This window comes from Staurois parvus, unplaced genomic scaffold, assembly GCF_062004578.1.
Source record: "Staurois parvus isolate SC_StPar_1 unplaced genomic scaffold, SC_StPar_1.0 ptg000839l, whole genome shotgun sequence".
NCBI lineage: Eukaryota > Metazoa > Chordata > Amphibia > Anura > Ranidae > Staurois > Staurois parvus.
The window spans coordinates 2268294-2293087 of record NW_028318635.1 but is presented as its reverse complement, the minus strand read 5'-3'; the positions used below and the strand labels follow the sequence as shown (position 1 = coordinate 2293087).

The window sequence follows — 24794 nt, the reverse complement described above, 5'->3', positions numbered from 1 at the left end:
CCGACTGAAGTAAATAATCATCTGTTTAACACTAAGCTATTTATGAGCTATTTCACTCCTAAATTCATTTTTCCCAGTTCATAAGTAGATCAATTTCACAGTGGTTGCTTTCTTTCTGCAGATTCTGAGAGATGGAATGAGCTTGTTCACTTGGAGCATGGATGAGAGCACTGATTATATTGAATTTGCTACTTCCTACATCTGCACTGATCTCTATAACAGCTTCAGCATTGTTACAAATAATTACAAGCTCATTAGTGAGTTCACAGCATCATGGTGCACAGCAAACCTTGACATTTTCACCTGTCGAGATTCCAGCAGGAGCTACTCCACTACTGAACTAATGATGAAACAGAAGTATGCCCCCTTCAATAGTATTCTCAAACACTGTTATGTTATCATTTGTATTCTCTGTTGCCACATTGTTCCATTGTTTTTTTTCTCTAGTTTGTAAGCACGTGATCTATAGGTCAGAGCATCACATGTACGCTATAAACTGAAAAAACAGATTTTTGTGATCAACATATATAAAATATATGTGTACTGATAATAGTATATATTAGCTTTTTATCGTATATCCTTCATTATATGTATACATGATAATTTCATTGCTGGTATTTATTACAGGTGTATATATAGTGGCAACCATTTACGCAGTATTTTACATGTCGTACATTAACATCAGTCCCTGCCCCTGAGGAGCTTACAATTTAAACTCTCTATTCCACATACATGCATGTACATACTAGGGGCAGACAACCTACCAGCATGCCTTCAGAATGTGTAAAGAATTCCACACAAGCACAGGGAGAACATGGAAATTCCATGCCGGTAATGTCCTGGTTGGGATTCCAACTGAGGACTGAGTGCTTTATGATCGGAGTGCTGACCACTGAGACACTAGTGCTATAGGACAGGAGTGCTGACTACTGAGACACTAGTGCTGTAAGACAGGAATGCTGACCACTGAGAAACTAGAGCTATAAGGAAGGAGTGCTGACCACTGAGACACTAGAGCTGTAAGGAAGGAGTGCTGACCACTGAGACACTAGTGCTGTAAGACAGGAGTGTTGAGCACTGAGACACTAGTGCTGTAAGGTAGGAGTGTTGATCACTGAGACACTAGTGCTGTAAGGTAGGAGTGTTGATCACTGAGACACTAGTGCTGTAAGATAGGAGTGCTGACTACTGAGACACTAGTGCTGTAAGACAGGAGTGCTGACCACTGAGACACTAGAGCTGTAAGGAAGGAGTGCTGACCACTGAGACACTAGTGCTGGAAGACAGGAGTGTTGACCACTGAGACACTAGTGCTGTAAGGTAGGAGTGTTGATCACTGAGACACTAGTGCTGTAAGGTAGGAGTGTTGATCACTGAGACACTAGTGCTGTAAGGTAGGAGTGTTGATCACTGAGACACAAGTGCTACAGGACAGGAGTGCTGACTATTGAGACACTAGTGCTGTAAGACAGAAGTGCTGACCACTGAGACACTAGTGCTATAGGACAGGAGTGCTGACCACTGATACACTAGTGCTGTAAGACAGGAGTGCTGACCACTGAGACACAAGTGCTGTGTAGTCATGAGTGCTGACCAATGAAACACTAGTGCTGTGTAATCATGAGTGCTGACCACTGAGACACCAGTTCTGTGTAATCAGAAATGCTGATCACTGAGATACTAGTGCTGTAAAGCAGGACTGCTGACCACTGAGACACCAGTGCTGTAATCAGCAGTGCTGACCACTGGGACACCAGTGCTGTGTAATCAGGAGTGCTGACCACTGAGACACCAGTGCTGTGTAATCAGGAGTGCTGACCACTGAGACACTAGTGCTGTGTAATCAGGAGTGCTGACCACTGAGACACCAGTGCTGTGTAATCAGGAGTGCTGACAACTGATACACCAGTGCTGTGTAATCAGGAGTGCTGACCACTGAGACACCAATGCTGTGTAATCAGGAGTGCTGACCACTGAGACACCAGTGCTGTGTAATCAGGAGTGCTGACCACTGAGACACCAGTGCTGTGTAATCAGGAGTGCTGACCACTGATACACCAGTGCTGTGTAATCAGGAGTGCTGACCACTGATACACCAGTGCTGTGTAATCAGGAGTGCTGACCACTGAGACACCAGTGCTGTGTAATCAGGAATGCTGACCACTGAGACACCAGTGCTGTGTAATCAGGAGTGCTGACCACTGATACACCAGTGCTCTGTAATCAGGAGTGCTGACCACTGAGACACCAATGCTGTGTAATCAGGAGTGCTGACCACTGAGACACCAGTGCTCTGTAATCAGGAGTGCTGACCACTGAGACACCAGTGCTGTGTAATCAGGAGTGCTGACCACTGAGATACCAGTGCTGTGTAATCAGGAGTGCTGACCACTGAGACACCAGTGCTGTGTAATCAGGAGTGCTGACCACTGAGACACCAGTGCTGTGTAATCAGGAGTGCTGACCACTGAGACACTAGTGCTGTGTAATCAGGAGGGCTGACCACTGAGACACCAGTGCTGTGTAATCAGGAGTGCTGACCACTGAGACACCAGTGCTGTGTAATCAGGAGTGCTGACCACTGAGACACTATTGCTGTGTAATCAGGAGTGCTGACCACGGAGACACTATTGCTGTGTAATCAGGAGGGCTGACCACTGAGATACCAGTGCTGTGTAATCAGGAGGGCTGACCACTGAGATACCAGTGTTGTAAGGCAGGACTGCTGACCACTGAGATATTAGTACTGTAAGGCAGGCTGTAAGGCAGGCTGACAACTGCTGCCTATATATAATGTATACATTTGCCTGTACAATAGACATGAATTCATATCAATAGTCCTGGAGATCCGTAGTAATGAGCACAGCTCATTTATCATTAACACTGATTGTCTTTACTGTAGTTTTTGTGTTACAACCACTTGCATTGTGTCTAGAGCTCGTTGACAAAGGCAAAACATAATTGAGTTGACATGCATTTTTTTTAGTTATTACATTATGTTGATGGTGCGTAGAGGGGGCTTTATTTTTGGTGCCAAATGTTGGGAGCCTACAGACTTCAGTGATGGAAATCCAGCCATGGCAATAAAACTTGCATTTCAAACTGAGGGAGAATGTACAAACAGTGTCCATTTTGTAAAGCTCTATGCAAACTGGTAGTGGTACTTAAATTCTGTATAATAATATTTATAATTGATCTGATAGAGCCTTGGTGGGAGCTGTACCGCACTGACCATTGAGCTATTGATGTTCCTTGTATGTTTGCTAATAAATAATAAATGCCACTGCTATGTCACTTATTTGTTTTTGCTGTGTGTGTATTTTTAGGGAAATGGAGTATGATTTGGAGAACCTGCTTGTTTCAGATGGGCACAGGATTCATAGCCTTGTTCAGCAGTCCTTTGTTGCCTGTGGGATCAGTGAGGCATCACCTGCATGGCAGGAATTTCTAACATACATTGATGTTACAATTCTACAAGGGCTAAAGAAACTAACTATATCCAGCCTGGCTGCACTGCTAAACACACTGCTGGACCATGAAGTGAGATTGCTTTCCTTCCATACTTAAAGCTGATATAATAAAATGTCATTTATCACATGATTTACCAGAGAAATACACTGCAGTATATAATAGCATATCATTTCAGATAGCATCCCACTGCATTTACCTATTTCTAACTTGTGATGGCAACTGGTGGCTCTATGGTGTGAATATACTAAGTTTCACAAAACTGACTGACCATAAGATTAGCTTTGTATGTAATGATCATATTATTTAAGTGAAGCTTTGTGACCTCTTGACAGCACGTTCCCGTACTGATCATTGACGTTGAACTGATTAATGGTGAAGTTGCATTCAATCCACCTCTTGACCGGAGCACCTCTGATACAAGTGTAATGGAAGATATAGAAGAATGGCTCAAAATGTTCCTTCTTCGAGGATCACATATACAAGGACTTTCTTCAACTGTTAAGGTATCTAGGAGTTAGTCCTCAAACATTATCACTGGAATTTATTTTTTATTTATTATAGGTACTTAAAGTTGGTTGATGCTTAAATTCAGCAGTGGATGGTGTCTTTCCAGTGGTGGACGGAGTTAAAGCTCCCCTTCCCTCTTAATTTTTTATTTATTATAGGTACTTATGTAGCGCCGTCAATTTATGCAGCGCCTTACATATATATTGTACATTCACAGAAGTCCCTAGCCCTCAAGGGGCCTACAATCTAAGATCCCTAACTCACATTCATAAATACGCACACAAGGGCTAGTTTTAAACAGGAGACAATTAACTTACCAGCAGGGGCATCCCTAGGGTTGGTGTCACCGGTGCGATAACACTTGGTGACACCCCCTCCGACAATCCCCGCAGGATGGTTCGGATCTGTGGATTGAGCATAATGGATCGGAGTTCGATCCATTATGCTCCCCAATCCGCAGATCCGATCCATCCTGCGGGGATCGTCAGCATGCAACCTATATGAGGTGACACCAGACCCTCCGTGAAAAGGTAAGTTGTACAGAAAGCCGACGATCCCCGCAGGATGGATCCGCTTGCTTTACAACTTACCTTTTCATGTAGCAGGTCCGGTGTCACCCCGTGCGGTAGGGGTCACCCGGTGTGGCGTGCACCCCCCGCACCTGCCTCGGGACGCCACTGCCTACCAGCATATCTTTGAAGTGTGGGAGGAAATCAGAGTACCCAGGGGAAACCTACACAGCAGGCACAGGGAGAACATACACCCTCCAGGCAGGTAATGCATTGGTTGGGATTTTGTAAGCAACGTTGTAAACAATTTATTGTTTGTGAAATTAGATTTTTTTCATCTGCAATTGGTGATGACAGTACAATTGTTTGCTACCTCTGCCAAACTTTCAGAATATGCAGCAACAGTTGGAAATGTCACTTAAAGCGGAATTTCACTCTCCCAATCCTTATGCTGCCAGTATTGATAAACAGATAGAAAAGTATAACAAAACTTTTCTTTTTCTTTACATCTCTTCAGTTACTTCCTGGTTTCCAGGCCTAGGCAATTGATGTCATACATCCCAGGAGTCGTCAGGAAGGGAGGGAGGGTTCTCAGCTCAGCCAATGCCTGAGCTAAGGGCAGATGGATTCCAGGAAGTAACTGCTACATGAATCATCTGCCCTTACTCAAGATGGCCACTGCCAGAAATATCAGGGTGTGTTTTTCAAAATGAATTATCAGCTAAATAAAGAATGGAGACATAGATGGATGGGGGAGTTTGCTTTGAATATTACAAATAATAAATAAATTAAATAGCATTTTTGGTCTGTGGTGCTCAGATGTAGTGCAGTTCCACTTTAATGACAATGTGCACACTGATCCAGTGAATGCATTTTCCTTCATGAATGATCTATATCACATTAGATAGAAACTGGGGAGGGAAGTCATTTGTATTCAGGGCCATTGCTAAGGATGTACCACCAGTTCTCCTGTACAGGGCCCAAGTCAGCAGAGGGGCCCAGGCAGCTAGGTGAATCGGATGTGGGTAGGGAGGGTGATCAACATTGCAGGGGGCAATTAATGGAACTGATCCCCTGTATGGCTCCCTCTGCAGCAGCTGAAAGCTGGCTTCTTCTGCTGCAGAGAGAGCCATACAAGGGATTGGTTCCAGTAATTGCCTCACCCCCACTGTACCCATCACCCTCCCTGTGCTAACTATATGTTTCCACCTGCTGCCCAGGCCCCCTGTGTGCCCCCATCCCCGCAGTGCTACCAGCTTTCCTCCTCTACTTCTTACCGGCAGCTAAAAAGCACACAATAGGATCCTTCAGGATGGCGAGTGGGGGAAGGGTTCGGTAAATATGTCACATTTACCAGCCCCTTCTTTTCCTGAATGAACACAAGGAGTGATCAGTACCGATCAGTCACTGTGTTTATTCATAACAGAAGCATATTACTTTTTGGGGGGGGGGGGAGGGGGGCCCTGTCAGTTTGGCTGTATATGGCCCTGTGGTTTCTAACAGCAGCCCTGTTTGTATTGCATACATGATTCATTGGCAGTAAATTAGCTCTAAAATGATTTACTTGTGGTGATAATTAGCCATGCATGGCTGGATGATGTCAACACTGTTTGCACCTTATTGGGGAATTCCCACCTTTTTGGGGAAGTTATGTGTATTCTTGATGCACCAACATCTAAGGTCAGGTCTTTCCATAGAAGTGGTGTTTACAAAGTGTATATGTTGTCACAGCCTAGAAAAACACATACCAATTCTGTTGTCCTAGCATTGTTCTGACTGTCAGGATTTACTGTATATCCTAACAAGCTATGATTATTTCTAGTATAATAATGTTTGGATCAAATGGTTTGTAACAAAACACACAGGTCAGTAGTGGCCAATATTATGTACTGCTTTTTCCAAAATATTCAGTGATCTTTATGTCATTCTTGATAGAAAGACTACTAGGAACCTAATATTTCAGGTTCTACAGGCCTAGATGTACAATGTCCCTGTAAGTAGTCAAAATGTTATCTGTGGCCACCATATCCACAATGACAACACACGTATTTGCATGATAGAAAGACCACTGGGAACCTAATATTTCAGGTTCAACAAGCCTAGATGTGTTGGTGATGGTGGACTCTCCCAATCTATTATTTGTATTTTGGAATTTATATGACATCACTAATATTCTATTAAAGAGGTGTCTAATTCTATCCGTACCGGACACCATTGGACTTTAATTTTATATATTCTCCTTTATTTTATTGTGATTATCTGAAGCACCTCACTTTTGTGTTTCACAATGTCCTTGTAAGTAGTCAGAATATTATCTGTGGCCACCATATCGACAATGACAACATACATATTTGCATGACAATTGAGTCTGAAAAATGAATGATTTAACTTTCCTGCAAAGCTAAGTATGGTCTTTAGGATCTTTAGGATGCATAAAAGACCTAAATGTTTTTTGCTCATGGCCTTTACACTCCAAAGATCATGCTTTGTGCTCCCACCAGTTTGATGATAAGACATATGATTTCACATTCTGTGACTGTACCAAGGATTCATCATTGGTGCTAGTATCACTTTCTACAGGGAGAAAATGAGTCTGGCAAAAAAATCCGGCAGTAGGTAATGATATCATTACTTAAAGCAGGATTCCACCCAAAAGGGGAAGTTCCACTTTAAAGATTGGTCCCCCGCTCCCCATTAAGGATGGGCACCTTTGGGGAGAGGGGAACGGGTACCCACTCCCACTTCTGTTGCGATAACCTAGGCGATCGGAAGCAGAAGTTGTCCGCCTGCCCTCCCTCCCTGAAGTCTTGTGGGGCACGTGACAGGTCCCAGAACACAACAGGGCCATTCATGAAGCGTAGCGCTACTCTTTCATGTGCAGTGGGCACCCGGCTGTGAAGCCGCAAGCTGTTACAGCCGGGTGCCCACACTGAAGATGCCAGCGCCTGGAATACAGGACGGCCAGTGAAACGGGCTGTGGTGAGGGCAATGCAGGATCATGGGATAGGTGAGTGGCTGTTTTTTAAAAGTCAGCAGCTACAGTTTTTGTAGCTGCTGACTTTTATTTTTTTTCAGAGTGAGTAGAACTCCGCTTTAAGGCCAGATTCAACATGTATTCTTCATGCCTCTTCCCTCCTACTGTTATTATCACACTCTCCAGATCAGACATTATAGCTGCACAAGGCATGCTTTTGTGGGTTTGGAGAGGATATAAGAAAAAATTGCCTACTCTGCCTTATTACACTTAGAATTGATGACTAGAAGAGTATAGTAAACTGTTACCAGTTCAGTTATAGAGATATGTATATGAACTGGGTGAGCCATATGTACACAGTACACTATTCTGCTGTATGTAGGCAGTAGCAATAATGACCCAATTGGATTGTGCTGGCAAGAAACTTTTTTCAATACATGGAAATTAGTTACTGACACTAAAATTATATGTGGGTAACTCTGTTCTACCCTAGGCCCAGGGGCGGACTGACCATTTGGAAACTCGGGCATTGCCTGTGGGCCCGGGGTCAGTAAGGGGCCCCATGAGATGCCCCTGGTACCTTTTTCATAGGCTTTTTTGAGTTTGGGCAAGGACACATGATCCCCTATTGCCCAGGGGCCCCATGAGTTGTCAGTCCGCCCCTGCCTAGGCCACAACCTTTACTGGCTCATTATGCCTTGTTGTACTGTAGGTCAAATGTTTAATAGGGGTGCATGCATTCACCATTCAGAAAATAATGTAAGTGATAATTTGTTGACTATCCTTTATACCGCAAGCTTAGTCAGTACGCTAAATGGTTAGTACTTCTGCTTTACAGTACAAGGGTCATTGGTTCAAATCCCAACCACGGCACCACCTGCCTGGAGTTTGCATGTTCTCCCTGTGCCTGCATGGGTTTGCTCCAGGTACTCTGGTTTTCTCTCACACTCCAAAGACATGCTGGTAGGTTAATTGGCTCCTGTCTAAATTGTCCCTAGTATGTGTATGCATGAATGTAAGTTAGGGACCTTAGATTGTATGCCCCTTGAGGGTTACGGACTGATGTGAATGTATAATATATATGTAAAGCGCTGTGTAAATTGATGGCGCTATATAAGTACCTGAAATAAAAAAAATAGTCTGGCAGAATACGGCACACACCTACCTTCTTCTGTGCTTTCCTACAGCAGTGATGGCTCCAGGATCCGGTCACCACCTCATGTATAGTTCCCATAACTCAGCTCTATTCTTGGCATGTACGCCAGCAATGCATTGTATACAGAAAAGAAAAAAAAATAACCTGGAGCCGAAGAATAGTTTTGTTTTTTTTTTGCAAAAGAGACTTTGCATTTCTCTATTGCTGAAAACCCTACATGCTGGTGATTGTTGGTAAAACAAGTCTAATTTTGCTTTAACACACCTCTTGGTGTATAATACTGATCTCTATGAGCCTTTTGCAGATTGAGATGGCTGACAAAAACTGAGGTTTTATGAGGTGCGGTGTGTAATTTAGGTAAAAATGTAGCAGTAAAGGAAATAATGGCAAACTCTTAAATTAAAGCCAATTTAAACATGCCTAAAAAAGAAAATGGTATGGTGCATAACCGAGTGAGATGTAAAATGACAATATAAATTCTATTGGGTCCAATATATTGTGCTTGCTTGTTTAAAACAGTCACTTCTGGAGATGGTTGCTGCTCCTCTGGTACAAGTTTTGGAAAATCCTCTGTTGTGGAGCTGTAACAAGTGTAACATGCCGGGGGTGGGTGCCACCATCTGGGGTAACACAGTGGCAAAATGGTTAGCACTTCCGCCTGGCAGCACTAGGGTCGTTGGTTCGTATCCCAACCATGGCACCACCTGCCTGGAGTTTGCATGTTCTCCCTGTGTCTGCATGGGTTTCCTCTGGGTACTCCAGTTTCCTCCCACACTCCAAAGACATGCTGGTAGGTTAATTGGCTCCTGTCTAAACTGGCTCTAGTATGTGTATGTAAGAATGAGTTAGAGACCTTAGATTGTACGACCCTTGAGGGTTAGGGACTGATGTGAATGTACAATATATATATGTAAAGCGCTGCGTAAATTGACGGTGCTATATAAGTACCTGAAATAAATAAATAATAAGGCAAGCTTCTCTTGATGAAATCTGCAGACATCAAGCATTACCATTTATGTGCCTTCGTTTCATGTTCATTAAGTCAGTGCATAATGTTTTTATCCCATTATGCTTTAATAAAATGCTACACTTAGATGGTGGCGCCCCCTGTCTTATTATTCCTGTTACAGTTTAAACATGACTATACTCAGAATCTGTTCTCACGCAAAAAGTCCCAGCGTTCTCAAAGTCACAGGCAACTGTGTTATCCCACTGTGGGATAACAGACTCTGAAAGTCATATTTTGCTGAAACTATGAACAATCAGTCCACACAGGATCCCAAGTCCAAATAACCTGCTTCATTTACATCATACTTATTTTATATGAGTAGACTTGAAAACCGTATACCGCAGTGAGTTCAATGGTACATGCTAAATAATTTCAGTTTACACTTTTGCATTTTTGCTTAGTTAAAGTGTATGTCTAGTCAATTCTTTTTAGGTTTTGAATAGCACAGGAAAGCAGTGGAAGCTCTTTGGGTTTTTTTAGGGCAATCTAGGCTTTGTTAAAGAGATTACCTCTCAGTGTGCTGGTAACAATGGATTCAACAGAGAGGAAGTGAGAAAAATTCTCCAACAGCAACACAAACAGAAGCAGAGTAGGGGAAGGCTAGACCTCACTCGGCCTGTTATTGGTTTGAGTCAATGCTGCAGATATCCATCTATTTTATGTGGTGAAAAAAATTGTCACCATGACAGACAGAGCCCTAGATAACAGTAAAAACCTGACAGGAGTTCTCCCTTTTATACTATTTCCCAGGGGCGGACTGACCATTCGAACACTCGGGCACTGCCCAAGGGCCTGGGGTCAGTAGGGGGCCCCATGAAATGCCCCTGGTACCTTTTATAGGCTTTTTTGGGTGTGCTTTGAGTGTGGGCAAGGACACAGGGGTCCCGTGATCCCCTATTGCTCGGGGGCCCCATGAGTTGTCAGTCCCCCCTGCTATTTCCAAAAGTAAAAAAAAAAGGTTTTGTGTGGTTTTACACTTTGAGTGCACATGACATTGCACACAGAAAGTTATGCATTTGGTACAATTGAAATCAAAGGCACCGTGCATATGTGCGATGTTATTTTCTGAATGTTTGGTTGTCCTGCAACCTGCATGTTGGCAAAATATAGGCCATAGAGATGAATGAGTCAACATGTACATATATGTAAAATGTACAAAAAAGTATCAGTATACAGTTTTCAAGGTCACATAATAAATAAATATAGGCCACACAGATGAATAAGTCAACATGTAAAATGCACAAAAAAGTATCAGTATACAGTTTTCAAAGTCATATAATAAATAAATATAGGCCACACAGATGAATGAGTCAACATGTAAAATGTACAAAAAAGTATCAGGATACAGTTTTCAAGGTCACATAATAAATAAATAAACAAATAAATAAATATAGGTCATAGAGGTGAATGAGTCAACATATAAAATGCACAAAAAATAATCAGTATACAGTTTTCAAGGTCACATAATAAATAAATATTGGCCATAGAGATGAACGTCAACATGTAAAATGTACAAAAAAGTATCAGTATACAGTTTTCAAGTTCACATAATAAAAAAAAACAACCTTAAATAAATTCAAAAGATACAACTTGAAACTGAAGTCAAAAGAGACAGCAGCGTGGAATCTCTGTCAGCTGTATATGTATTATTTATTGAAACATTTAAAATAGTACACTCACGTCAGTGGCGGGCTGACAACTCATGGGGCCCTTGGCAATAGGAAATCATGGGGCCCCTGCCCACACTCAAACCACACCCAAAAAAGCCTATGAAAGGTACCAGGGGCATCTCATGGAGCCCCCTACTGACCCCGGAACCTCAAGCAGTGCCCGAGTGCCTAAATGGGCAGTAAAACTCTTGGCAAGTGGCTCAGGTACAGATCTCAGCATGGAAATGACATCGAGTGTGTTCAGCTAGTGAAACTGAAGTCAGGATCTGCAACTCCAGAATGAAATCTCTTATCTCACGTAAGGCATCACATTTCTATTTAATTCCAATGTAATGGAATTTGACATTAATTCTATGACTTCTATGAAATTTGAATTTTATTGGAACACAACCATTGAGTACTGTCCATGCTTATTTTAAAATTTGCACACAGTTACATTATCAGGACAAGCTTTCAGGCTTGCCCACTTCTTTTAAGGTCCAAACAGTACTGAACCGTGTTGTTGCAAGTGCACTAATGCGGTTGTAATGACCTTAAGCAGAATTTTTTTTTGCAAAGACAAGTCTCAGCAGCTACAGTTTTAATCAGTCATTTGTATGTTACAGGGGGGCTATCAAGAGTATGTATCAGAAGACAAAGAAGTATTACAACTCATTGGCCTCATCCTCCAGCAAGTTGAGAGCGGTATTCAGGAATGTCAGGTGAGAAAAGACAAAAATAATGTCCCAAACAAACTGCTTTATGCATTACTTGTTAATTACCACTTGGTGGCAGTAATGCTCCATGAATCAGGACTTGAGCCTGACAAATGTGTTTGTGTACCTTACTGTAGATAGATAGGTTATAGAGGTAAAGCTAATGATTTGTTTCTTAGAATAATAAAACAATCCTGACATTTATTGTTTTGTTTAGCATTTAGACGTCTATTGAATATCCTTCATTTCACTAGTCAAGGATTCTGCAGCATGATGTACTTTTCATTTAGCCTGCTGTGGCACCTATTAATAAACTCTCTCTGAAATATGACACAACCTCCTTCTGTCTGATGAAGTTGCTTGAGAAGTAAGCCATCGTCTAACTCGGTTGTAAATGAGAAAAGAGTTAGGCTCCATGTACACTGCAGCTGATAAACCCACGTTTAGGAGCTTTTCTGCGTTTTTTTCAGCAGCCCTTGAACTCTCCGTAATGTTTTCCTATGTGTCCATGTACACACAGTCGTTTACAGGCAGTTGAGTTTACAGTCGTTTTTTTTTTTACACACCAAATTTGCGTTCAGGAGTAGATTTTATCACGTTTCAAACACCAAACGCTTGTAAATGCGGCTGACCGCATTTATAAGCATTTGTGTTTGGAACTTTTGTTAACTCTTCCATTTCCAGATGCTGTCCAGAGCTTTTTTTCTTCATGAAAAATGCATGCAAAGCATTTTCCCGGTACTCAGATGGACCTGGTACACCATACTTTGAGGTTTCACATGAAAGAAAATATGTTAGACACTGCTGCAATAATTTCTGCACAGAAATGAGCTGGAACACATCCAAACACCACAAAAAAAAGAGACAGCTAATCGCAACAAATACTGCTCTCTCTGCTTCTGCTTTCTCTATTTATCTCAAAATGTCTGAAATAGTTAAATTTTTACTGTTTTTTAGTGCATTCTGGGCATTTTGGAAGGTCTCCTGAGGTTATCTTAAAAAAATGCTTCTAAACGCAAACGCATGTAAACGCGGTATGCAAACACGGCTAAACAGACGTTTTTTAACCTATGTTTTCCTGCAGTCAATTTCCATCGTTCAGAAGTGTCCCGCGTACATGGAGACTTAGTGATACCAAGAACTATCGAAGCAAATCCTGGTTGCATACAAACCCAAATTTTATTGGTTAGCCCTGCTCAGGGTTTCACAAGTTGCTGCTCTGCTACTTCCTCTTGTGTTCTGGAACCATCTACGGCTCTCCAAAACAACGAGGCTGCTGCCTGAATATTTATGGGGCCTCCACCAATCCCTGGGGAGGCAGGCCCAGAAGGTGGGGGAAGAAAGCTTAAATAGTCTAAGTCGGAGCAGCAAGGGGTTTCTGCAGCATGCTGGTGTAAGGAAGCATTCCAGGGTCCAGCCAGGAGGAGACCCGTGTTGAGGGGCATTTCCTCCTGGGCAGACACCAGGGAAGGAGCCAATGAGAGCAAAAGAGGTTCCCAACTAGGCTTAGCTGGAGGATGTGAAGAAAGAGGATTCCCAGGTATCCAGGGGCTCAGGAGAGAGTTCATGGGAGGAAAGCTGGAAAGGAAGCTGTCTGAGAGAGCCCAAGTTGTCCTGGAGTCTGAGTGAGTCTGTATCTTCCTCACACGAAAAGAGCCTGGTGGATATCGGAAGGAGGCAAGCAATGGTCATGTGGCTGAGTGAATACAAAACCCCAGCGCTGCAAGAGTAACTGTTTAGTGCTTAGTTTTGAGAAGAACACAGGTTCACAGGCAGCTAGGAGATTCTATGGGTCTCATTGCTAAAGTATAGTACTGAATGAAGTGTACCAGTACAGCCAAGCAGGGGTGAAATATCGTTCAGGTGTTATACAGGTACAACTGAAGGGATGCAAGTTCTTTGTTGTTGCAAGATTTGTTGTAAGTTCCAGTTTTACTGTTCTGGGGTATTCCATGTTCCCATCTCTATCCAAGTTGGTAAACAACACAGAGCTCTGGACAGAGGGAGCAATCTGTCTGCTTCTCATCCCTGCAAGGCAGGAATAATAAACCAAGAGGTCTCTTAGTAAAACCAGCACAGAGTACACACATTACACATAGTTAGGCACACATTTAACCCCTTGATCGCCCTAGATGTTAGCCCCTTCCCAGCCAGAGTCATTAGTACAGCAACGGTGTATAGTATCATCACTGATGACTGTATTAATTTCACCGGTGATGTCAGTGGCAGTTAGTCAGTTCCACCCAGCATCAGTGAGTGTCAGATTGCCTGCTGCACTATCACAGTCCTGTTATAAGTTGCTGATCACCTCCATTAGTAGTATAAAAAAAAATTCCAGTATATACCATAGTTTGTAGGTGCTATAACGTTCATGTAAACCAATCAATATACACTTATTGGGAAATACTTTTTATTAAAGACATTTTGGCCAAAATTTATGAAGAAATTTGATTGTTTTAATTTTTTATTGAATATATGTTTTATAGCAGAAAGTAGAAAATATTTTTTTTCTAAATTTTCTTTTTTTTTTGTTTATATTGCAAAACAATTAAAAACACAATAGAAATACCACCAAAAGAAAGCTATATTTGTGTGAAAAAAATTATCTAAACTTTGGGTACAATGTTGCATGATCATGCGATTACCAGTTAAAGTAGCACAGGGCCTGAGCATGAAGGGAGTAAAACCTTTCTGGAGCTGAAGTGGTTAAATAAAAATCTTGCTGATGTTCACATACCCATATCAAAAGGGGTTATGTTTCCAAATTTAGAACATTGATTCTCAGACTGCCAGGCTGGCCTTATTGGGGAAGCAGTGGTAAAGCATATAGCATTAGCAGTCCAAGGGACTGTTATGGGGCCTGGGGATGGGAGGAGGCCCTACTAGAGAAGGTTTTGAGGCAACCTAGAGAAGATCTGTATACATGTGAAGATAACACAGATCCAGAGTATTATCATTAAGTGATAGTGAGGCTGCAGTTGATGATAACCCTGAAGTGTAGGAAAGGCACACCAATGGGGGTCACACATTAGCAGAAAAAACTTAACATAGGTTCTAAACCAGCCCATTCTATCCAAAACTAACAAAAATGTTTGTATGTAGTCACTGTTACAAAACAACAAAAAACTTTTTCCAAGAGTCATCTATTAAAACATGCAAGGTCTTGCTGGAATACATTTGACAATTTCTGCTGTAGAAAGTAGTTAGCAGTTTTATATCCCTGATATAATATAATTACTACACTAAAAATGTCAATGTTGTCCTCATTATGTTTTGTTCTGACAAACTCTGCACTCACGCATGTATTTCCGATCAATATCTCTTATATCTCCTTTTCGTTTAATGGTCCTCTAAAAACTGAAATGTAATGCTATGGTTTTTGTAGACATGGCCTATTCTGCACATCAGAGATAAAATATATTTCGCTCTATTAAGCCGTATGGGTTGGCTTCCAAAGTATATTTTAATTGTGTTACTTAAGTACTATAGCAGATCAATAGAGTTATGGAAAGGCATTTCTCATCTTATGGAGCTTGAAAATGATTGCACAGAGAAGTGACAAAACAGCAGAAACACTTAGCTCATTGACAGCTTTAGCCAAAACTCTGTTTTATCTTGCCAGGCCACTTAGTATCACCTCCTACATTATAAAACTGTTTCTCTTATAGGCACTTCTACAGAGTTTCAGGAGTTATTCGTATTTATGGAAAAAAGATATTAATGTAGAATTCCAGAATTTCCTTTCTGGTAAGCAGACGGTTGGCTGTATACCTAAGAAAGATGTGACAGAAAATGAAGTAGTCCCTTTGATCATGAAGTAAGTGCGCTAATTCTCAATAATTCCATGCAACAGTCACTAGGCACAAAAAGAAAACACAGATTTTTAAAGCATTTCATTAATTTTATGAATTTTGAAGACAACTTAATATTACTGAAAAGGCCTGAAACAAAAAAAATATAATTAAATGGCACAAAGCAGTAATTCTATCCTCGTACAGTTGTTTGCAAAAAAAAAAAAAACTTACTGCAATATATTTTTTTCTGTAATCAATCAATCAAGAGATGAAACAGTAAGGACCACAGTTGTAATTCATCAGTGTGAATCTCTCATTCTTGTGTATTTTAACAAAAATTGATTAGCTTTGTTATGGTTTAGTGCAGGGGTGTCCAACCTGTGGCCCACGGGCTTCGCACGGCTCAAGACAGCTATGAATGTAGCCCCATACATAAAATTGTAAACTTACTTTAAAAAATTTTTTTGGGGGGGAATTTTTGTAGAACTGCATTTACACTTAGCGAACGCATGCGGCTTAACAATAATTTGACATTGTCTCTTTACTGAACTTTTATAAGGTAAGAAAAATCTCCCACTCTTCACAATCACACCTTATTCATGTCATCAGAACCTTTATTTGTCAGCAACAATTTTCAAGGACGAAGCACAGAGGGCAAAATTAGAACCAAAATATCTAATGAGCACCTTGAGAATTCATTGAAGATTGCTAATCCATCCATGGAACCAGATATTGATGTGTTACTTTATCTAAAAAAAGAGTCTCAAATAACACACTAGTTTTATGTTCCCTTTTACTTTTATGAGGGACATTCAACTCAAACCTGGACTTTTGAGTTTATACAATAAAATAAAAATGTCAAAAATGTAACTCCCCTGCTACATTTAAACACATCCCAGCGTTTAACTAATACCTGGAAAGCTTTGTCATCGAAAGATTGGTCAGTACACCTGAACCATCCTAGGACAGCCCGCTTCACTTTGTCATCGTTGTGTTCCCACAGAAGGATTAATCTCTTATGTAGGTTATACATCATTTATCCAGGATCAGGAGATCCAAGCACTGAATGTTCACAGGAATGACTACTGTGGTCTGGGAACCATCATGGCCAGGATTGTCACTGATGTACGCACAGCCATTTCTGAAACGTTTGCATCATCCAAATGTCTTACTGCAGCTGAGCATCTCATTACTGTACTGGGCTTGAAGTCTTCTGCAGATTTGCGTATTTTATACCTTTGTTCACAAGAAACTTCATCACCACACGCTGTTCCATGCATGCACTAACACTGTTGTCTGCCATCTTGATTAATGGTCTCTGGACTGGTCCGTGACATGTTCGCCGCCTATCAATAACAGGACACACTTGCCACTTACTACTGCATGTAGTCAGGGGTGTATTTACCACAAGGCAAACAAGGCATTTGCCTAGGGCGGCATTTTTCAGGGGGGGGGCAGCACTGCCCCTTGGAAGAAGGGACTGAAGAAGGGACACGCAGTATGGGTACCTGGTGGGTTCTGAGAGAGGCTGCAGGTTTCATGATGGTGTATGCACAGCCCAACTCTCATTCCTGGGGATGTCCGGAGCTGTGAAGGTGAGTGTCTCTCTCTCACAATGGAAGATGGTGGCTGGTGTTGGGGGGCAGTGGTAGTGGAATGCTCTCTCTGGTGGGGAGCAGGGGTGTTGTTGGTCAATGTCAGGCTCTCTCTGCGAGGGGGGGGCTTTTGCCAATTTTTGTGTTGCCTAGGGCAGCACAAAACATAAATACACCACTGCATGTAGTACCATCACACTAGCATGTAAAATTAAAAGTCCCAGTTTGACTTGAACACCCGTTGAATATTAAAAAATATTCCAAAAAAATAAAGTTTTATTACTCAGATACATTATCTGAATCATTGATCATTAACTTGTGATCTGCCTGACTTTTTCCGCTTATCAGCTATCCTTATTGTCAATGTATTTTATGTGTGGCCCAAGAAAATTCCTCTTCTTCCAGCGTGGCCCAGGAAAGTAAAAAAGTTGGACACCCCTGGTTTAGTAAATTCAACATTGTATACCAGTCTTAGCTTCTAATTATTAATTAAAAATATATTTTCGTATGTATTGCACATATTTATATTTTGTTAAATTAAACTTTAGCCTTTCATAAAATTATTACTTCTTACTACGGCAATGTTGTGCTAAATGTCACTAAGGGACACTATTTGGGATCTGGAAAATCATGTTTACAATCATGATTACTTACTAGGGCACGTGAGGTTTCTCAGTGTTCTTCCCAAAGTTGCTTTGCTGACTCTTTTACTCACAAAAGTTGTTATGTACATTTGTTGGAATTGCTTTAGGTATGTGACCCTTGGGGGACCAAGTTTGGGCAGAAAAAAGTAGTATATCTATTGTTATCTAGGGCCATTTTCACATTTTAGCTATGGGCCTATTAATTTGGTAATAACTTTATAACTTATGATACCTAAATTATGTACACATAATTTTTTTGGATCATACAATACTTTTTATAATATTGTGTTAAAAAAATCTATGTATTTTTAAGTAAAAATGCACTCTCTGTTTGACTGGTGATAGTTTTAAAACAAATGTTATTATAGATATGTTAACACTATACTGGGAAAGGAGTAGCATGCAGCTCACTCATTGTGCTAGCTATGTTGTTGGCCCAGTGCTGTCACATGGCAGTGGGGACTGTCCTTACTCCTGTTTAAGTAGCATCTGGAGTGATTCAGAGTGGGAGCAAAGAAAGCGGAAGAGATCATGGGAAAATCACAGGTTTACTTTAAATTGGAAAGACGATTTTTCCATTTTAAGGTTTGTTTCAGAAACAAAAATAGATACATTGCAATTAGTTGCACTAAGAGACCAAGCTGGATACCTTGTTTATATTTTACCAGGCACTAATCACAGACACCATTTTTACTAATAGCAGATCTACTACACAGGTAGGGACCCCAGCTGCCAAACTGACAGCATGCCTCCACACCTAAACATGCAAAAGAAAAAATGCAAATACCAAACGCAAAGAGATTCCAGGGGATATGTAGATAACCACAGTATGGGCAGCTCCAACAACTCATCCAACCAGCAATGAGGCATGAGCACAAAACAAGTAAAGGAGAACTCCCAACCCTGTGGAAGCCAGTAGAGTCACAAGCCCAGGAACAGATGAAATCCAAATTCACTTTAATGTTGGGTTAAAAAGCATGACATATAGGAGTGCCCAAACTGATTGTTCACAAAGCCAGTGGAGAGAAGAAACACATATCCCAGAAGCTGAAGGATGACACATGATCCTGGACCCAACAGTAGGTTGCTCAGCCCAGGAGCCTCAGAACAGTGGGAGGAGTGTGTGGATGGCGGCTGCTGTGATCACTGAGATGGCGCATCTGCCAGAAGTCAATTGTCCTAGAACCAGATGTGATGGCATACACCTGGTGGAAGACCACCCAAACAACAGCCAGTGAGGGCAAAATGGAAGCCTAGGTGAGCACTCAAACAATGTCAAACCGAAGGAGAGAAGCCGGTAATCATGATAACATGTTTCAGGGACTTGACCCTTCCACAGTTTCTAAACATGTGAGTGTGTGCTCAATGGGACTGTAGGAATTATGGGATACTTGGTCAGGATTTCTGCACAGATGTATTTATATTGTAAGTTCGGTCTTCCATTGCAAAAACGGATTAAACTACTCATGTAATTTGTTATAGTAGGTAGTTTTTATTGTTTGTTTTACTTCTTAGTTTTGTTTACTAATACTACCGATCTTTTTGTACTGGGTGGCCTATCATTTACTAGATGTAACTAATTATGTCTGCAATATTGACTAGATGTCACAACACTGGTAGATCTCTTATATATATTCCATCTTGCTTAGCGATTATTCAGGGAAGCCACAAGACAACCCGTTGATTGTAGCAGAAAGGGCATTCATTTTGCCCAGGGATACTAGCGTACACATGATGCAAGGCCCACTCCTCGAAGACTTTGACTCTGAAATCTCAGCATCCAAGGTTAGTGTGACACTAACATGCACTTCAAACTGATTGTAAAATCTTTTTACATGTGTGATTGTAGTAAAAACGTCTTTGGTTCAACATTTCATCTCTGTTAATTTGTATTTAAGAAATTCAAGGCTTTAGTTCTGACTCTGAGAAGTAGAGACACTATGGAATTGATTAACTAAAACTGGAGAGTGCAAAATCTGGTGCAGCTCTGAAACGAAACCAATTAGCTTCCAGGTTTTATTGTCAATGATTGGCTACTATGCATAGCTGCCCCAAAACTCTCCAGTTTTATCAATCAATCCTATTTGTGTACTCTTGATATAACAGGACTTTTTAAAAAGTTTTGCTACTATTTTTCTTCATTACAGGTTGTCAGGGACAGCATCCATGGACTTCCAGATCATCAGCAATGCAGGTGGATTCAAGTAGACTTCAGGCCTATTAAACAGGTTCTTTCTGCCTATGCCTTAAAGTGGATGTGGACCTTTACAAAATACCTCATAGACCAGGTGACGTAATATTTGTAATATAAAAATCACAAGGTTTATATATAATTGTTCACCTGGACTGTACTGTAGGTGGGTTAGTATCACTATGAATGATGTGCTAGAACAATTTAGAGAAAGCAATTGGTCACCCAATTGGTTGTAAATGGATGTACTTCCTATTTTTATTTGATCTTTTTCTTTTTTTTTCAAACCCAGACACATCCATCCAATTGCTGGACAGAGAAGCATAATTTGTCACTGCAGAGAACACGTCTCTACTGCTCTAGAGTCCAGTGGTGGCATGCTTTACACCACTGCATCTGACGCTTTGCATTGCACTTGGTAATGTAAGGCTTGGATGCAGCTGCCTGGCCATGGAAACCCATTCTTTGAAGCTCTCTATGTACTGCTGTTGTGCTAATCTGAAGGCCACATGAAGTTTGGAGGTCTTTAGCTATTGACTCTGCAGACAGTTGGTGACTTCTGCTCACTGTGCGTTTCAGCATGCGCTGAGACCACTCTGTCATTTTATGTGGCCTTCGTGGCTGAGTTGCTGCTGTTCCCAGTTGCTTCCACTTTGTTATAATACCACTAACAATTGACTGTGGAATATTTAGTAACAAGGAAATTTCATAGGCAGACCTATTGCACAGGTGGCAACCTATCAACATCCTGGGAGCGACCCATTCTTTCACAAATGTTTGTAGAAGCAGTCTGCATGCCCAGGTGCTTTATTTTATACACCTGTGGCCATGGAGGTGATTGGAACACCTGAATCCAATGATTTGGAGGGCTGTCCCAGTATTTTTGGCAATATAGTGTATTTGAACACAAGGGTTTGCCACTAGTCCCATATAGTAAGCATCAGTCAGCGTTTTACATGTATGTGCATAAAGATGAATCCAGTCTATACCAATGTCATTTAGTCACCTCCAGTCCCAAGCTCAACCATCACAGAGAACAGAACTACCCTAAAGAGGCCTAAAACGACCAACTAGCACTAGCTGTTTACTGTACATGTTATTACGCAGAAAAATGGTTTCAGATTTGTCTTTTTAACATCCAACGCTCAGGCCTTATACATGTGTCGGTCTTTAGCAGAATTGTGCCCCATGTCAGCAGTTTTGTTATTTTCTGTGATGTCACTATTGTTAGTGCATCTCCCATAACCCCCCCTCCCCCCCTTCCCAACTGTAAGACTAATTTTACTAAAGACAAAAAGCTGGTTCATTTTACAGGGAAATTTTCAGTTTGCATGGGAATTTTCCCTTATCTCAGTAATTGTGATGAACATTCACTTACACATTTTCACTTATATACGAATAGTACCCAACCACATGCAAGAGAAAAAGGTATTTTTGCTTGCAAATGATTGGCTGATAGAAGTCAGCAGAGCTTTACCTCATTCACTAAGTTAAGTGAAAATTCCCTTGCAAAGGGAACACAATATCTTTTTGAAATACTGCATTTTAGCACACATTAAAAAAACACAAATAAATCTAATAAATTGTACAAAAATAATTTTTTAGCAAAAGCGGAATTCCCTTTAAGGGTCTGTGTCTGCCTTCGAAGCTGAGAAGATCTGAGGCTCCCAGTACAGATGTACCTTGTACTCTTTGTATGATGGATCCTGTTTTGCTTTGTGGCTCTCTAGATGTAATACAGTTGATGTCAGTCAGTAGTATATTTATTCCTGCTTCTATGAGCTACAGTTTTTCATTATTGTTTTCTATTATTGATGTGTTCTGAACAGAAAATGCAAACATTGAAACTAAATTCCAGGAAGATTTATTAATGTCATTTCTTTTTTTTAAGTGCTACTAGTTTAAATATTTGAATCTGACTTGATATTAGCCTCTTGTAATCCACTGTACAGCAGTACTCTCAAATGGGAAAGGGAGGAGCAGCTCTAGGGACCAATCAGGTGTTATGCATGCACATGTGCTAACCAGAAAAAAATTGGCAATGGAAAAAAGCAGAAAGATGATGTTATCAGTCTATTGTTGCTTCTTCCCTGTCCAGTCAGGAAGGTGATCTAGCTGTTTTGTTTACAGTGGTATTAAACTCTATTTAATGTTTTTTTTTTCTACCATAACCCCTGCAGGTATATGTCATAATGCATTAGTATGCACTATTAAATAGCATATTTACCTGTCATAATGTGCCCTCCACATGTGCTGTCACTAATCACATCGGTCCCACGTGCTTCCATCTTTGCCTGGCCTTCCTTTTGGGTTCCATCTCTTTGGCCACTTGAATGGCTGGGGCACAATGCATGCACACAGAGTCAAATCACAACTGCAGAGTGAGGGTGCCATCAATGTGGTCTAAGCTGTGCATGTGCAGCTCAAAATTATATTACAGCTGACAAACCTGGAGAGGCATTTATGGCTTCTTCTATTCTAAAAACCCTGCCTGTTAGCAGGATTTATAAAAAAAAAGGTGTTCAATGTCCCATTCATTAAGAACAGAAAAGTCTGGTTCTACTGTCTGGTAGGACTGTGTAAATCTCAGAACCAATCCCCAGGGTTCTAAACGCTCCCTCTTCACCTGATCTTCCTTCCAGTTTCAGTCTCTTTAGCCGCTTGAATGGCTGGGCCACGCTTGCATGAGCGTGGTAGTCACATCACCACAGAACAGCAAGAGTGCCGTAAATGTGGTCTAAGCTGCGCAGTACCACCAACAGGCTGGGAGAAGCATTTAGGGTCTCTTATGTTGTAAAAACCCTGCTTGTCAATACAAATTTATTTGAGCACAGAAATGTCTGGTTCTACTGTCCGGTAGGGCTGTATAAATTTCAGAAATGAGTGAACAAAAATATACATTCATGTATTGCAGTGGTGTATTTAATTTTTTGCCTAGAGTTCAACTTTAAGTATTTCCATTTTTAGACGTCTGCTACATTAAAGAATTTAGATTCCTTCTTGAGAAGTACAGAACCCCAGATTGAAAGAATTACAGGAGAGGAAAGAGATACAGGATCGTTCATGAAGATGATGCGCCTTTTTAACAAGGTAAGATAAAGAAACTTGTTCTTCTTTACATCCATAAGCAATATGTTAATTTTGACCTTCCCTTCAGCATGTTCTTTAATGTATGAATGTTTTAAGCAGCAAGGCTGACATAAGTCAGTACTATGTTATATGTAATCTAAGAATTATGTTCTGTTTTGTGTAACCTTTGCCTCCCTAGTTAAATGAACATGCCTATCACTGTAGAAATATAATATGTATTTTTCTTCTATACTGTGTCCTTGGACGTGGTCTTCAATTGCTTTCAAGTGTGTATAAAAATGGCACTGGTTCAGTACATTTTTCTTGGAATTTTATATTTTTCACTAAACCTTGGATTAGACTTCTACATTATTCCGGAAACTAAGCTAAATATTTCCTAACATATATAAGGCATTAAAACAATTTAGTTATTCTAACAATTACTGTAGTATTGCATTATTTACTATTTTTGGGTGCTGGAGAAGCTGACCTCAGAATGCATGAGATATACAGTACATATATATAAATTCCATTCAAGTAATCTTTAGATTGGCTGTAAATAACTCTGTAAATATTATTGATAGGCATTTTATATAAGCTTAAATACACAGGAACCAATAGACCACTACATTCTCATCCTACACACAATTAATTAAACTGTTAATGCCAGAGAAAAAAAACATCCTCATTAGAATTTCAAATGAACACTCTTGTTATCTCATTTTCCGTACATTAAACTATTATTTCTTCAATGTTGTGTCCATTCAAAGCATGAGCGAATCAGCTCAGTGAGGCATGTTTATTTCTGCTATAATTAAACAAATGAGGTATCAGTCCTGTTGGCAGGAGTTAAAGAGTTTTTTTCTGTTGACCTGTTTTGTTTGTGTTAATGTGATCTGCTTAACATAACTGGATGTGACTACAATTAGTACTGGCTGGCCTTTAGTCCAATCATACGTCAAGTCTTGCCCTCAGCACACATTAATTAGAGGATGAATCCTTGTGTAGGGATATGCTGCCAGTTCTCATGAGTGGCTAGAAAATATATATCTAGAGTACAAGCCCTGGCTTCATCTTCATCGAACACTAATGGCCTGCATCACAGGCCATTATAGTATTGCATAACCTCTATAACCTTCCAAGCTAGGCTATTTCTTTGTATTATGGGACATAACATGTTATAGTGACTAATTTAATGCACAGCACTTTCACTGTCAGCACATAGCTTGAGTTTCTATGTGGGAAACATATTTTTAAAATATTTAGAAAATTTGTATTGAAAATTCATGTAGATTAGAATGCTCACAGTTTTACTCTGCAATTGAATTGTTCAGTAGTTTATCTCTAGAGCTGACCTTAAAGTAGAACTATAGGCAGCACTTGTTTTTTCATTTTGGATAGAATAAAGGAGGGTTACAACCTGTAACAGTTTTTTTTTTTCATCTTTGTCCTTCTGGGGAGACATACCTTCACTTCCTGTCTCATAGCTAAAACAAGAAGTGAGAGATAA

At 40.6% G+C, this 24794-nt stretch overlaps 1 protein-coding gene across 1 annotated transcript in view; it reads left to right on the top strand.

The window, feature by feature from the left end:
• Positions 1–24794, top strand: part of LOC149443674 (uncharacterized) — a 627829-nt gene that overhangs the window by 56472 nt on the left and 546563 nt on the right. Inside the window, 8 exon segments of the mRNA XM_089655378.1 lie at positions 122–357; positions 3327–3540; positions 3804–3974; positions 11902–11997; positions 15660–15808; positions 19674–19809; positions 20172–20312; positions 23183–23305. Of these exon segments, the coding sequence (XP_089511504.1) occupies positions 122–357; positions 3327–3540; positions 3804–3974; positions 11902–11997; positions 15660–15808; positions 19674–19809; positions 20172–20312; positions 23183–23305 (1266 nt within the window).